General features: G+C 37.1%; 1 protein-coding gene across 2 annotated transcripts in view; it reads right to left on the reverse strand.

Moving 5' to 3' along the window:
- Nucleotides 1-16,980, reverse strand: part of VCL (vinculin) — a 111,289-nt gene that overhangs the window by 71,333 nt on the left and 22,976 nt on the right. For both annotated transcript variants that reach the window (XM_028109550.2, XM_028109549.2), the window contains exon 2: nt 3,684-3,754. In XM_028109550.2, coding sequence (XP_027965351.1) covers nt 3,684-3,754 — 71 coding nt within the window. The remainder of the gene's footprint in view (nt 1-3,683; nt 3,755-16,980) is intronic.

Below are 16,980 nucleotides of genomic sequence, written 5' to 3' on the forward strand. Positions count from 1 at the left end.
TATTTTATTCTTTAGTGTTGCCTAAGCAGACACTATTTAGAAGTCTTTGTAAAAGTGGATGACAGAGGAAGCTCTGTCATGCCCTGGAAACCTCCAAACATCAACCAAACAGCCCAAAAGAATGTCCTACTCAACAGTTCCAAGGATGTCATTAATTGCTTCCATCTGTTTCCCTCTCTGTTCCCTCCCCCTTCAAGTCAAGGCATCTAGTGAAGTTATTTTCTGCTTCATTTTGCATTCTAAAGAAAAGCATGAAGAGCCGTAATGTTTTAAATTGTGGAATATTTGCCCCCGAAATTTGTTTGACAACCACAGTCATATTGTTTGTACTCTACCCTATTTTCAAATAACATATTAAGTTTTATGTACTTTTTAAACATTGCTCAGTAAATTTCTCAGTTGATCGTAACACAGTGTTTTTCCCTGATTCCCCACGGAGACCAGGATTTTTCCCCCGTGGTGGAATAAAGGTTAAAACCTCCGAATGGTTTCATCTATTGATGATCCTTACGTAAATCAACTGTTTAAAATTGCATAATTCTATTATGCATAATTAAAATTGCATAATTATGACTTTCTAATTCTATCATTAAGTCCACATTTGTTGGTTAGAATTCCCCTCATCAACTAGGGTTATTAGGCTACTGTGCAAGAGAGTCTGTAGAGGGGAGGCAAGATAGTTACAATTTTGGGTGAAGGGGAGGTAACTTTTAACGTCTATTCCCTTAGCAACTTCCAAATATACAATACAGTATTGTTAATTATAGTTACTATGCTGTACATTACATCCCCAGGACTTATCTTATAACTGAAGTCTGTACCATTCAACTACCTTCATTCACTTCCCTCATATTCCTGTGTGTGTGTATATATACATATAAATACATATATGTATGTATATATACACACACACACAAACATATACAAACATATCATATTTTCTTTATCCATTCATTCTGTGATGTATACACAGATTGTTTCCATGTCTTGGCTATTATAAGTAATGTTGCAATGAACATGGGAGTGCACATATCTTTTTGAGATAGTGATTTTGTTTCCTTTGGATAAATAAACAGAATTGGAATTGCTGGATCATGTGGGTAGTTCTATTTTTAATATTTCAAAGAACCTCTGGAAAGGCAAGAAAAATGCTTAATTTTTTTCTCTAAATTACCAATTACCAATAAATAAATAAATAACCAATTACCAGAGTAAGGGATTGGTGTCCTAGTTACCACCAAGGGTGATCAATGAAGTTTTATTTTGTTTTAAAGTTACCTACTTTTTTGAAAATATTATCACAACTAACACACACTCCTTAATTTCTCTAAGTCCCCAAAGAAGCCTGTGAGAGCACATAGCATACTTCAAGGATATATCTCTGGGAATGAGCAGAAATGAGTTTCCTGAAGAAATTCATTTACCAAATTATATTCATAGACTTAAATGTCAGGGTTGAAAGGAACTTTCTATAGGGTTATATAGTTCAAATATCTACCTGATGTTGAAAGCCTGTACATTATCTCGCCACACTGTGTAGCTTCCAGGGGGTGAGTGGCAAACAGGTACAGCTAGACCTATGTTTCTAACATAACATAAATATAAGCTTAACTATAGTGTTTAACTGACAGCATAGGACTCCTCTTAATATTACTACGCTGATGAAATGGCACATAAAGTAGGCTCATATTGCTTAGAGCTGGAAGAAACCTTGAAGGTTACCAAGTCCAAAGAAGGCAAACCAGACAAGATACTCCCACAAAACAGCCTCTACAAAAAACCAGATGCTTCTGGCCCCTTACTTCCTGACACATGAACATTTTGCAGAATTAACAGAAACACCGTTATGTAGAAGCACCCACTCAAGTAAGTTAGAAATAAGAAGACATCAATATGGGTGAAATTTTGCATCTGTTCAATGAAAATAGAACATAAGGAGGATAAAAATAAAGGAATACTTCTCACTTTATTTAAAATTGTGATATGTAACATACATACAGAAAATTCTATAAAACATGTATAATATAAAGAATAAAACAACCACCCAGATAACTCAACACTTATGTCAAGAAATACATTACCGTTTTATTTATTTGTTTGTTTTTACATTATTACCATTTTAGAAGCCCCTGTGTGCCTCTCCCCAAGTATAACCCTCTTCCTTCCTCCCAGAGGTACTACTAACCTAACTTTTGCAATCATTATTTCCTTACTTATCTTTATCTTTTAACCACGTAAGTAGGCATCCATAAACAACACAGTTTATTTCTACATGTTTTTGAACTTTAAATAAATGGGACCTACATATCTACCTACATATCTATCATTCATTTCTCTCAATTATTTTTTTTAAGATTTTATTTATTCATTTGAGACAGAGAGAGAGAGAGAGAGAGAGAGAGAGAGAGAATGAGCAGGGGAAGAGGCAAAGGCAGAGGAAGAAGCAGTCTGCCCACAGAGGCAGGAGCCCGATGTGGGGCTCGATCCCAGGACCCCAGGATCATGACCTGAGCCGAAGGCAGATACTTAACCATCTGAGCTACCCAGGCGCCCCTCTCTCAATTATTTTTGAGATTCATTCATTTTTTTTAATTAAGGTGAAATTCATATAACATAAAATTAACCATTTTCAATCCTTTTTATTACTGATTAGTATTCCAATTTATGACTATACCATAATTGTTTTCATCCATTCTACTACGAATAGATCAACGGGGTCATCATAAACAATGTTGACACTAAAATTTTCATATATAGATCCAGTGTGCATGAGCATAAGTGTCTCTAAGAATTGCCTGTCTTCTACTTTACTAACACCAAACTGTTTTCCAAAGTGGCTGCACCAATTTACGTTCCCAACAGCGGTATATGAGAGTTCCAATTGCTCCACATCCTTATCAACAACTGATACTATCAGACTTCTTAATTTAGAGATTATAATAGAATAATTTGCACTGCTCTGATGACTAATGAGATAGAGCACCTGTTCCTAATTTTTTGGCCATTTGGATTTCCTCTCTTTTGAAGTGCCTATTCAAATCCTCTGCCCTTCTTTTTGTAACTGAATAGACTTACCTTACTCTTGACTTGTAGAGGTTCTACTTTTTTCTTGTCTTATGCATTAGCCTTTACTTTTACAAAGTACTTGACTGCCACAGAAAAAAGCCATTGATCAAAGACAACATAATTAAGAACTTGACAAAGGTTTAACTAATCAGAAGTTAGTATCTCAGCTTTTACTCAGGATAGGCCAAAACACCTGCAAATTGTTTGTAGGAGTTTGGCTGATATGTAAATATAACTTAAATTTAAAATGTTACTGAAATACATTGCAATTAATTTTTTAAAGTTTGTATCTATTCTTATTCCCTTATCTCCAAGCAAAAGTGTCTAGCATATTACTCAGATTCATGCCTGCTAAGGTCAGAATGTTTCTGAATCCCTTCCATTCCAGACAATGAAACTCAGAAGTCACAGTTTTATTAAAAATTATTATGTCAAAAATACTTAACAGCAATGAATACAATCAACAGTAGGGAACCAGAGTGTTAAAAGACCAAAAGTCAAAAGTTCAACTGTAAATACATTAAAAAAAAAAAAAGTTGTTCCTGGAATCAGTTAATTTTCTTTCCTAACAAGAGGATTATTCTGCTTAGCAAGAGAAGAAAGTTTTAATTACTCACTTAATAAATGCTGGTGGCATATCTCTCTTCAAAATCTGATCCTCAGTGGTTTGAACAGTCTCTTTTCCAACCTACAGGAGAAAAAGATTCACAATTCAATAATAAATTCTCAGACTTTTTTTAAGAACTATTACTTCAACATATTTGAAATATATATTTTACATATAATCTATCATTGAAGTTTCTGGATTCGAAGAAAATTTCTGGATTTTTAAAATTATCAAGATTGTTCCCATATATGTGTCCACAATATACCTGATAACAATATGGAGTACAAACATAATGTATTACCCCTTGTTCAGAATAATTCATATGAAGGGACCACTGAGCACAGTAAAAAAAAAAGAGAGACAAATTCATCACTGAGATTTATGTGTCTATGTTTAATTGACAAATTGCTATCTCTCTCTTTTTTTTTAAGATTTTATTTTTAAGTAACCTCTACACCCAATGTGGGGCTCGAACTCACAACCTCAAGATCAAGAGTCCCATGCTCTACCAACTGAGCCAGCCAGGCACCCCTATATCTTTAGAACAATGCATGAAGTACATGAATCAAGCAAGGTAAGTAGGTTAAAATGTCTATACAGAAAAAAAAACAAATGTTACTGGACCTGGAAAAAAAAACTGAAGTAGTTATGATGCTGAAACTAGAAACCAAACATATGAAAATACACAACTTTACCCGTCATCTAATAAATTCAAACTAAAACAACATGTTTTTTCCCCTAATTATAGAGCAACTTTAAAAAGTAATATAAAATGCTGAATTCTACAATGGAATAGTTTTATAGCCTTCTGGTGGCAATGTAAACTGGCATACTCTCTTTGGAAAAGCATTTGCTAGTATGAATTAAGAAACATAAAAAAAATATCATATCTAGGGAGCCTGGGTGGCTCAGTCATTAAGCGTCTGCCTTTGGCTCAGGTCATGATCCCAGGGTCCTGGGATTGAGCTCCACATCAGGCTCCCTGCTCAGTGGGAAGCCTGCTTCTCCCTCTCCCACTCCCCCTGCTTGTGTTCCTGCTCTCACTATCTCTCTCTGTCAAATAATTTTTTTAAATAAATAAAATAAAATGTTATATCTAGGAATTCCACTAATGAGAATATACCCTATAAACAATAATACCAAATGTGGTAATAACAATATCCACAAAAATATTCACTATCACGTTAGTTATAAAAGCTAAAATATTTTTTAAATAACTTATACAACAATGAGGAACAGTTTAGTAAATTATGATATATCTTTAGATAGTGTACTAAAGGGCCATTAAAACAATGGTTATAAAGACTCAACACTACAGGAAGATGTTTATGACATTATATTTCATTTAAAAGGAATAAAAATAATAAATACACAATGATTACAACAAACCAAAAAAATCCATATGCATGAAGCAAAACACTGAGAAAGAATACAAAACAAAATGTTAACAGCGGTTATAATGATGCTTAGGAAATTCTGTATCTGTATATCCTATTTTCTAATTTTCCTAAATGTGAAGATACAATTTTTATAATTTAAAAAGTAATATTAAAATGTTACTCTGGGTTATTTAGATGCCATTATTTTCTACCTAATAACTGTAGTAATTATGTCATTTCATATAAATCTTCCAAATAGTAGTAGCTAAAAATATAAAAATATATCAAAATATTAAAAGTCACACTACCCAGATTGTGTATATGTGCAGATGTCTTTATTATACCACAAATGGTACACATACTTGCTTTTTTCAAGATTATTCCTATGTAGGGCTTGGATGTCAATTTTTCTTTCACTGCAGTTATATCACATATTCTCAAGTACTCTAAAAGAGGTTAAACTTGAATATAGTGAATGGGGAAATTCACCCGTTTTATCAATATAAAGCTACATAAAAGTGCTAAATCACAAATATAAACCCACAGTTTAATGCAGAAATCTATGAAAATTTTTAAAACCCAGAATGGAAAGTTTCTCAATCCTACTATTTAACCATTTAACTTTCGACTGAGTTTAAAGAAGAAAAATGAGTAAGAAAAATCCCTAAGTGCACAGTAAATCAGCTAAAGAAAAATACTACAATAAACTATTCTCAGGGAATACAAGTCATGCATAAGTTAATGAATACAAGTTTTTTCTCTCAAGTTAAAAGCTCAGAAAAAAGCAAAACACATATACCACTGGGAAATAGCCAGTGCTTTTGTAGACAATAGACTGTCTGTATCAAAATAAAAGCCTTTCAAATCAGCAGCTGGTTCTCTAGTTTCTCAGATCAAAACATGACAGAATATTTCCAGATATATTGTTCACTATATTTTCCAACTAAAATCAACCATTCAAAAAGCTGTGGGCCATGATTTCATGAAGTAAAAAAATGAAGTTCAGCAACAAAGTCACTAGTTCATACTAAGTATAAAGGGCCTAGAAGGATATTCACATTTAGACACATGGAGATTTCTTTTATTTTCCACATGCAGAGACAGAGCAAGGGAAGAAGAGTAGTGAGTTCCTCTTATATCTCCTTTAGGAAACATTCACTTAGTTATTCAGCATTATTAAGCATTGACTGAGTACAACTACGTAAGTCAGGCACTGTTCTAGGTACTGGGGTAGAGCAGGGAGTAAAAATAAGTCCCCTGCCCTCATGGAACTTATATTCTAGTAGTAGAGAGTACACAAGTAAATAAATAAACCAACAAAATCATCCTAGATAAAGGTGATGCCATAAAGAGTATGGGGTAGGAGTAGAGAGAGCCTTCTTCAAAGAGAGTGGATAAAAAAGGCTTCTCTGAGGAAGTAACACTGGAGTTGAGGCTCTGAAGCTGAGAAGAAACCATTCATGCAAGAGCTGGGAAAGAACACTCCAGTGGGAGAAACAAGAAAAAGACGCTATGGCAGGAAAGTCTGAGTATATTCCAGGAAGTGGAAAGAGGCCAGAGCGGCCAAAGCTCAGTGAGGGGAGAAAGTGTGGGGGTAGGGTTGGATAAAGCCAAGGGCCAGATCGCAAAGAGTCCTGTAGGCGAGGTTAAGATGTGTGGAATCTTTTCTAAATACAGTAAGAAGCAGGAGTGCTAAACAGGAGATGGACGTGTGATCTGATTTTCTTTTTAAAAAGTCATTTTGCCTGTTATGTGGCAAAGTGATCGTAGCAGGCAAGGGGAAGCAGAGTGACCGGCTAAGAGTACACTGCGGTCATCCAGGGCAGAGAGGGCAGTGCCTTAAAACAAGACATGAAAGTGGAAATGGAGAATTAGTTCCTTTGGAGGAAGAAGTAATAGGACATGCTCTTAGACTGGGAGGTGCAGGGGATGGGGAGTAGGTTGAAGGGGGAAAAAAATCAGGAATGACTTCTAGATCAATTAACTGAAAGGTCTTTGAAGGTGGCAATGCTAGAAGACTGATACATGGCAAAGATTTATCATCAAAAACTAAAACAATCGGGGCGCCTGGGTGGCTCAGTCGTTAAGCGTCTGCCTTCGACTCAGGTCATGATCCCAGGGTCCTGGGATCGAGCCCCGCATCAGGCTCCCTGCTCCGCGGGAAGCCTGCTTCTCCCTCTCCCACTCCCCCTGCTTGTGTTCCCTCTCTCGCTGTGTCTCTCTCTGTCAAATAAATAAAATCTTTAAAAAAAAAAAAAAAAACTAAAACAATCATGAGTACACCCAACAAAACCATTAAAACATTTTTGCAAATAGTCAATATTCTGACCCTGGTGGAGGACATTACTAAAGAATGAATTTTATTTAATTATTTTATGTCTCTTTTTTAAGGGTAGGGGTAGGTGGGAAAAGAAATATAGATAATAAAAATATATTCAAAGGCGGGCACCTGGGTAGATCAGTCAGTTAAGCATCTGCCTTCGGCTCAGGTCATGATCTTGGGGTCCTGGAATCGAGCCCCAAGTAGGACTCCCTGCTCAGCGGGGAGCCTGCTTGTCCCTCTCCCTGTGCCCCTCCCCTTCTCTCAAATAAATAAATAAAATCTTAAAAAAAAAAAGTTCAAGGCCACTTATCCAGAAGCTATTTTTAAGTATTTAAGTGACAGGCTACTAAATTTGATTCACTATTCTAAGCTGCATTCATACTTGTAGTGATAATATCCACAATCACTGCAAGCTTCATACACTCAGTCCAGAATTAAGTTAGGTACCATGAATAAATGATTGTATTTTTAAGGCACAACACATAAAGCATGACTATGTAGAATGAATGCCGTTTCATTTGAGGAATTGATTTTTAGCAATGCTGTCCAATATGAACTTTCCTTTATGACAGAAATGTCTTACCCAATACAGTAGCCATTAGCCACAGGTGGCTGTTGAGCTCTTGAAATACGGCTAGTACACCTGAAGAACTGAGTTATCACTTTTTATTTGATTTTAATTAATCTTAATTTTTTAAATTAAGATTTCTCTTTTATAGCATTTTAGGTTTGTAACAAAATTGAGAGGAAGGTGCAGAGATTTCCCAAACATTCCCTGCTCCATACAACGACAGCCTCCCCCATTAACATGCCCCTTGGAGAAGTACATCTGTCACTACCAATAAACCTACCATTGACTACATCATAATCACCCAAAACTCATAGTTTACATGACAGTTTGTTTGGTATGGTACATCCTATGGGTTTGACAAATCCACAAGGACATGTATCCATCATTATGGTATCATATAATTATACATAATATAATTATATATGTAGCACATTATATATAATTATATATATATATATATATATATATATATATATAGCGCATATAATAATATAATGCACTAAAAATCCTTGGGCTCTGGCTATTCATCCCTCCCAGCCCCCAAATCCCTAGCAACCACTGATCTTTTTCACTGTCTCCACAGTTTCACCTTTTCCGGAATGTCATAGAGTCAGAATCATCCAGTACGTAGACTTTACAGATTGGCCTCTTTCAATTAATTTTAATTTTTTAATTAAATTTTAATTTTTAATTTAACTTAATTTTTAAATTTTAATTAATTTAATTTTTTAATTTTAATTTTTAAATTGTTAAATTTCATTTTAATTTTAATTTCCACGTGTGGCTTGTGGCTACTCTACTGCACAACTCAGGTCTGTGGGACTTTCACTGTCTTCTAAAACTGGCCTTCTCACCTCCAGACTTCCTTCTTCTAATTCACTCTTCACAGAGCTGCTAGATTAACTTTCATTTTTGCCTCTACTAGTGGTCTCTTCACAGAAGAAAGAAGAAAACAGGCAATGGCTGGGATGTGTTTGAGCTCATGGCTGACTAGACAAGAAAAACAGGCTGGTTGCGCCTCAGCAAAAGAAATGAGGCTACAAAGGAAAGCTCCAGTCACCCTGGGAAGGGCTTTGTATGCCAACCAAAGGCAGAGGATTATGTAACTTAACCTGCCTATTTATTCAAAGGTTGTCATCCTCTGTTCTAGATCTTTCCAAGTCAGTGTTCTATCACTGAAGGATCAACTCAAGAAATTCCAAAGAAGCCAGTTCCTAAAGATATGTAGGACCAGAAAGGCATCTTCTATTTGAGATCAACTGGCAAAGTCTATCTAGGACAGCCAAGCCAAAGCTTGACATTTTTAAGCCATCAAACAGGAAATGACAGGAAATGCACTTTCCTCCTTCTTCCCCACACTATCTAAACAGAAACAGCTTTTTTAGCACGCATCTTTTCCAAATAAAAAGAGTAGAACAATTAAGAAGGGGATTAATTCACAAAACGTTCTTTGTTAACTAGCAGGAATCTTCAAGGCTTACAGAAAAACATACTCCTAGATGTCAGCCTTAGAACGGGGAAGTTTATGATTCGTAATACAGGCTACGCTTTGCAAACAAGCAGGTCAGTAATAATCTTTTTTTTTAAAAGATTTTATATATTTATTTTAGACATAGAGAGTGAGAGAGACAGAGCACAAGCCAGGGGGAGGAAGAGAGGGAGACGGACAAGGAGACTCCATGCTGAGCACAGAGCCCAGCCCAAGGCTCGATCCCACGACCCGAGATCACGACCCAGAGATCATGACCCTGAGAACTCAACCACAGCTGAAATCAGGAGTCCGAGGCCTAACCGACTGAGCCAGGCAGGCTCCCCTGGTCAGTAATAATCTTAACAAATGCTTCTCAAACCTGTGCGGCACCAGTCACCAAAACACTTGACTAGTTAAGACAAATGTTTTTGCTACATACATGTTAAGAACATATGCAAAGGAATTTGGTGACTCAGTTTTCAGTTCCAGCTTAATAATGGTCTTGTGACCTCAAAGAAATCATATAATTACTCACATATTTCTTCCAAGCTATGTGATCTCTTTGGGTATCTCCTTACTTGTCTACTGTAGGTTGGCCAAACTCCCTTTTAATTCTCTGATAAAGAAAATTTACCTTAATCTTTTCTACCTAAGTCCTCATTTATGACCTCAAGTTCTTTTTAGGAACAAGGCAAGGTATGAAAGGATTAACAAATGCAAAATTTAAAAGCTCTCACTTCCCGTATATTTTATCTATACATTTTATGATTGTGAGATTAAAGTAGATGCCTGATTTTTTAACCTTAAATCTTACTCCCTCTGGAAAAAAGACCCATAGTTAAAGGGTTAAAAAGGAAAAAAAAAGACAGAAAAGAATGACAAATAGTCTTAGTTATAGTCTAAGTTCTGAGCAGGCTTTTTCCAGATCAGCATTTAAAAACAGCCCTTTCAAAGTAACTTTATAGTAAATATATTTTATTACTTCCAAGCTTTATTCCATTGCTGAAATTCAGATTTGTTGGTTCTATTCACTGCTAAAACTATTTCTCTTTTATTTTTTTCTTCAGAGAATTGCCTCTAACTCTTGAGGCCCAATTCCGCTCAATTCAATAAACAGGCAGTAAGTGCCAACTATGTGTCCAGTAGGTGGTGGGAAGAGAATGAGATAAGAAATAAAGCATCCTTAGACAGATAAACTGAAATAATGGTAGTGAATGAGTATGAGGCCTGGGGGCATTTTTTAGGGGGCTTGGCAGGAAGCCCTGTTTCTTAAGAGCCCTCACTTTGTTCAGTAGTTAATTTAAATATCTTTTGTTCAATATGTGACTTTAGTTCAAAATTCCATGTGAGAGGCCTTTTGTCTTCTACTGTTGTTATTATTACTCCTTTTATCACAATCTACTCAGTTTGGTTCAGTAATGTAGAGAGATTTGGTTTCTTTCCAGCAAAAAAAAAAAAAAGCTTGGCTGGTTCAAGTCATTACCCAGACTAAAAAATATGTTAATGTAGATGTCTCCCTTCGCTAAACTAAGAAAACAGGAAGACAAAACACATCAGGGAGGACTTGTGCTACAGATTTGTACAGCAGAAGTGTATAGAACATAGGACACCTATAGAACATTACACTTGAAGAATGCAGGGAGATGGTAATCAACATAAGTTGGACAAGAAGATGCAAATGATGAAAATGCAAGCCTAAAGTACAGTTAAAGTTACAGTAGGCCAGCTATGGAGCCAATCGATAGGAACCAACTGATTGTGACCTGACAAGGGAATGTGCACCCATCTACCTGTACTTAGTTTGGCTCAAATCACTGTTTCTACAGTGCATTAGGCTGATCAATCCATTATACTGAACGGCCATTGATATGCAGCTGTGTCCAGTACCACATCTGGGTCATACAAGAATGATAATAATGTATGTGCCCACCATCAGCAACATTTTTGGTTATTTTCCTGCAGTGGTGATGGACTTGTGATCCATCCACCCCCACGGTACCTTCTGCATCATTCACAAATGATTTACTAGAGTCAGGTATTTAAAAAGCCATATATCCAGAAAAACTAGGACTCTCTAACGTACACTGATTTCTGACTCACTCATTTAATCAAGAACTTACTGAGTACTTCCTATGTGGTAGGCACTGTGTACAACACTGTGTGTGATAGCAATACAAAAATCAGTGAGACTCAGTCCTTGCCCTTCACAGAAAGACAAATGTTTAAACAAATCACTGTAACACAGTGTAATGCATGCTCTAACAGAGTTCCATCCAAGCTTCAGCTCTGCGTCAATGAGGCAGGAGAGGTTTCACAGAGGAAAAGAAACTCTAGAAAGGCTGGTAAGAGTTATCCAAGAGTAATGGGATTTGGGGAAGAAAGGATAGCTTCCCGGTAGTGGGGCAGCATATGTAAAGGTATGGCTGGTTCAGGGAACACCGATGCACCGGGAGGAGGTATAGAGAGGAGAGGAGCTGGAGAGGCAGAAAGGAACATTAGGGAGGGCCTCGTATGCAGCGGGCTTAGACTTTATTCTCTAAGCAACGGGAAATTATTTAATGGTTCTAAGCAAAAGACATTATTAGGTTTGCACTTCAATAAGAAAAATACAGCAGCAAAAATGGATCAAAGATTTAAAAAACTACAATGACAAGTTCATGTGTTAGTTCATTTATTTCACCGAGTATTTATATAACATACGATGTGCCAGGTATTATAAGCAGTAATGAAGAAAATACATGTGGCCCCTGACCTCACAGAGCTTAGAGTCTTCGTGAAAGATAAATTACAGATGAGCTGAAGCACCAGCGCTATGGATGGATATGAGGGCAGACTTAAGAGGTGCATCTACAAGACACTCCATGTGGAGGGTAAGGGAGAAATCTAGAATGACTCCCAGCCTCCTGACTCAATGGACTTGGGAGTAGAGGTAATATAGGAAGAGCAAACCAGATCTGAGAGGGAAACTCATTACTACCCATGGGGTGTTTAGATGGAGATAAGCAAATATTCCACAAGCGACTGAAGAGATGGTTCCTCGGTTTACTTGCCTGGCCTGAAGAAACATTGTAGCTGGTGGAAGAGCAAGTTGGTGAAAAGAGCTGAGAAGGAAATGTCTGAGAGCAGCATCTGGGGAATGGCAGAACGATGCCACGAAAGCCGAAGGAATCGAGTTTCAAGGATGTGAGAGAACAGTCATTAGTGTCAACTGCCAGAGTTAATGGTTTCTAGTATAATCACAGACTTGTGCAACCATCACCACAATCAATTTTTGAACATTTTCATCACCCCATAAAGAAACCCCTTAGCAGTCACTCCTTTCATTTATCCCCAACCCTTCTCCAACCCCATCTAGCCATAGGCAATCAGTAATTTACCTTCTGTCTCTACAGATTTGCCTGTATTCGATACCAATGGAACCACACAATATATGACCTTTAGTGACTGGCTTCTTTCATGTTGGAGTATATATCAGCACTTCATTGCTTTTTATTGACAAATAATTGCTTTTTATTGACAAATGTGGTTACACCACAACTTGTTTATCATTCAATTAGTGGACATTTGGATTATTTCCACTTTTTTGGCTCTTATGAATAATGCTGCTATGAACATTAGTGTACATGTTTTTGTGTGGATGTTTGTTTTCATTCCTCTTGGGTATATATCTAAGGATAGAATTGCTGGATCACATGGTAACTCTGTTTAAACTCTTGAGGAACTGTCAGAATGTCTTCCAAAGAAGCAGTACCACTGAACATTCCCACCAGCAATAGCAATATATGAGGGTTCTAATTTCTCCACATCCTCAGCAACATTATTATCTTTTTTATCACAGCCAACCTAGTGCAGTGGTGTCTCTTTGTGGTTTTGATTTGAATATCCCTGATGGCTAATGATGCTGAACATCTTTCTATGTGCCTACTAACCATTTGTATACCTTCTTCAGAGAAATGTCTATTCAGATCCTTTACCCATACTTTAATTATAATTTTAGTTCTGTCTTTTGCAAATACTTTCTCCCAGTCTGTGAGTTGTCTTCACTTTCCTGATGGTGTCCTTTGTAGCACAAAAAATTTTAATTTTGATGAAATTCAATGTATCTATTTTTTTCTTTTGTGGCTTGTGCTTTTAGTATAGTATCTAAGAAGGCTTCGCATAACCAAGGTCATGAAGATCTACCCCTATATTTTATTCTAAGAATGTTCTAGTTTTAGCTCTTACATTTTAGGTCCATAGTCCATTTGAAGTTTATTTTTGTGTATGCTGTAAGGAAAGGGTTACTACTTTGTTTAAATAGGAGAATGTTGACAGGCTGAAGGAAAGGAAGCAGGAAACAAGACACTGATTATGAAGCAAGGTCTCCGAAGAGGCAGGGAAAGAACCTGAAGAACAAGTAGAGGGACTAACATTTACCAGGAGGAAATCATCTCTTCCTTGGAGACGAGATGAACGGTGAGGTAATGAATACAACAGAGATATTAACTGTAACTGTGGGGTCTATGAGCTATATCTTCTTAGGAATTTACAAAACGTTAGTTTAAGGATCTAAGATAACCTTCAGTCAGGAAATGTTTAATTTTATGTAATCCACCACTTTCCAAATTATTTCTTAATACCTACTAAACTATGATGAAATTAGGATTTGTAGGATACACTTAGGGAACAAGTGATCTAGGCCACGAGTTACAAACCAGTGGCCTTTGTGCAGAATTTGGATGAAGGGTAATTTTTGTTTTGGCCACATTTTTCTTGAAATCAAGAAATCTCATAAAGATACAAATTTCTGACATCTCTTGAAATATCAAAAGATTTGGCCACATCAGATCTGCATTTCAGCAAAGAAACAATTTGCTAGAACCCAAATGTCCCATACAGGAAATATACTCTCTGCACCACTCCCTATAATCTTAACATCCACACCATTTCACTCATTTATGTCACTTCCTGGTCCCTGTGGGTATCTGGGTTTATCATTTCTGCACTAGGCAACCCTCTCAGTGTCTATACAGAGTGAAAATTCCTGAAGCCACTCTTAGAGATTCCTTGTCCAAGTCCTCTAAATATTTTGTTATAAAAGTGCTCTTCTTCTGAGAGCTATGAGAGAAAGACCAAGAAAAGTATTTATGTCAGGGATGACAAAATGGCAGTGTATGGGCCAGGTGCAATCTACAGTCCTATTTTGTTTGACTTGCACAGTATTTTTTTAAATGGAAAATTTCACATTAAAAAGAAATACAGATTTCTAGATTTTATTGGATATCAGGAAGATCTGGTAACACTAGGCTCTGTTTCCATATGGCATCAATAAGCTGGAGATTGTAGCAGTTGTTTTCAATCAGGTCCTACATGTTTCAGTTTACCACAGTCCCTACCACTCCCCAATGTCCTCTAACTGGTCTGATTCACACATTTACCTATTTAGCCGTGGAGGCATTCTGAGTTTGTGCTACTTGATTTAACAAAAACATTCAGTTCTTAATTAGCACAGTGCACAAGGCAAGATTCCCAACATCATGAGTGTCATGGGAAATTCTACTTATGCCTCAGCTATCTCACTGATGAAATATCCCACTCTCCCCCCAAATACATATCCACATCAAAAAAAAAAAAAATGACTGGGAGGAAACATGGAAAGTAGAATTTCACGTGATCTTTATTTTCTGCTGAATCTTTTTCTGTACTTTCCAGATTTTTCAAAATAGACTATGGGGGCGCCTGGGTGGCACAGTCAGTTGAGCAGCTGACTCTTGGTTTTGGATCGGGTCATGATCTTGGGGTCGTGAGACTGAGCCCAGAGTCTTCTCTCTCCTTCTCCCTCTGCCCCTTCCACTCCTGCTTGCTTTCTCTCCCTCTCTAAAATAAATAAATCTTTAAACAAATGACTATGTGGGGCGCCTCAGGAGCTCAGTCGTTAAGTGTCTGCCTTTGGCTCAGGTCATGGTCCCAGGGTCCTGGGCTCGAGCCCTGCGTCAGGCTCCCTGCTCGGTGGGGAGTCTGCTTCTTCCTCTCCCTCTGCCTCTCGCTCTGCTTGTACTCTCTATCCCTTTTGCTCTCAAATAAATAAAATTTAAAAATAAAATAAAAATACATCAAATCATCATGTTGTACACCCAAAACTAAAACAATATTACATGTCACTTATATCTCAATAAAACTGGGGAGAAAAGAAACATGAAAAAATTTTAAACTTCTTTTAGTAAAAGAAATACAAATTTATGTTTTTCTTTAAGATCTTATTTATTTGGGGTGCCTGGGTGGCTCAGTCGTTAAGCGTCTGCCTTCGGCTCAGGTCATGATCCCAGGATCCTGGGATTGAGCCCCTGCATCGGGCTCCCTGCTCCGCGGGAAGCCTGCTTCTCCCTCTCCCACTCTCCCTGCTTGTGTTCCTGCTCTCACTATCTCTTTCAAATAAATAAATAAAATCTTTAAAAAAATGACTATGCATTGCCTCATAATCAGAAAAATATAAACTAAATGTCTAAAATGGGTCAACAATATTCTTGGTAAGTAATAATCTATAAAGTAATGAGAAATCACCAGTGCCTAAAAGGTTCAAATTTTGACCAACTGCGAAAAACAGAATTTAAATGTGCATCAATGATAACACAATCACATGAGATAAACAGTAGATGAACCACGTCTGTGGCAAGTTCTAGTGTCAAGCAAGCTCATTTGCTGCATACTTTTCCTTAGAACTAGTGTTAAGTTGCCTTGGCAGCAGCTGTTTATTGTAACCCAGTATAAGACCGACTGTATCAATTAAGGCTAGATAAATGTTAGCACATCAGCCTGCTCACCAGATTCCTGTTTATGAAGATGCTGTGGGCAGGCTTCCAATTTGCAAATACTATACTTCATTCTCTCCCTCAACTCAGGATTCTTCTGTACACTTCACAATTACTTACACTTGTGCTCTGGATGGCCACTAATTTAATGATAAAGCATGTCATCAGCACAGGGAACTTCTCCCCACCACCCAGTTTCTCCCGAGCCCTCTCAAGTAAACACAAAATATGCTCCTTCCATTTCACAGAAAATTTCAGAGTAAAAAAGAATTGGGGGGGGTGGTGCCCGGCTGGCTAAGTTGGTTAAGTGTCTGCCTTAAGCTCAGGTCATGATCCCAGGGTCCTGGGATAGAGCCCCGTGTTGGGATCTCTACCAGCGGGAAGTCTGCTTCTCCCTCTCCCTCTGTATTCTTTCTCTCTCTCTCTCAAACAAATAAATAAAATCTTAAAAAAAAAAAAAAAAAAGAATTTGGCAACCTAATCCAAAAGCATCACATCAGAAAGGAGGCTCAGAGAGGTAATTTCTCTAAGAAAGTTGCAGGACTTAAATGTGAATCCAAGCCTCTTGGCTCCATTTCCCGTGTTTTTAGGTACACTGCCTAACTTGCAAGCAAGACATTAAGTGACAAATATTCCTACACTCATTTACAGCATACCAAATCCTACTTAAAGTGATTTCTATTTTGTTTTGAAACATACAGAAGCAAATAATACATCACATAAAGTTTCATGGGAAAATAAAAGGACTGTTTTTCATTCAGTTTTTCTAATTTTT

Source organism: Eumetopias jubatus, unplaced genomic scaffold (genome assembly GCF_037043125.1).
Source record: "Eumetopias jubatus isolate StellerSeaLion01/CBP00866 unplaced genomic scaffold, mEumJub1_p1.0 scaffold_17, whole genome shotgun sequence".
NCBI classification, from domain to species: Eukaryota; Metazoa; Chordata; class Mammalia; order Carnivora; family Otariidae; genus Eumetopias; species Eumetopias jubatus.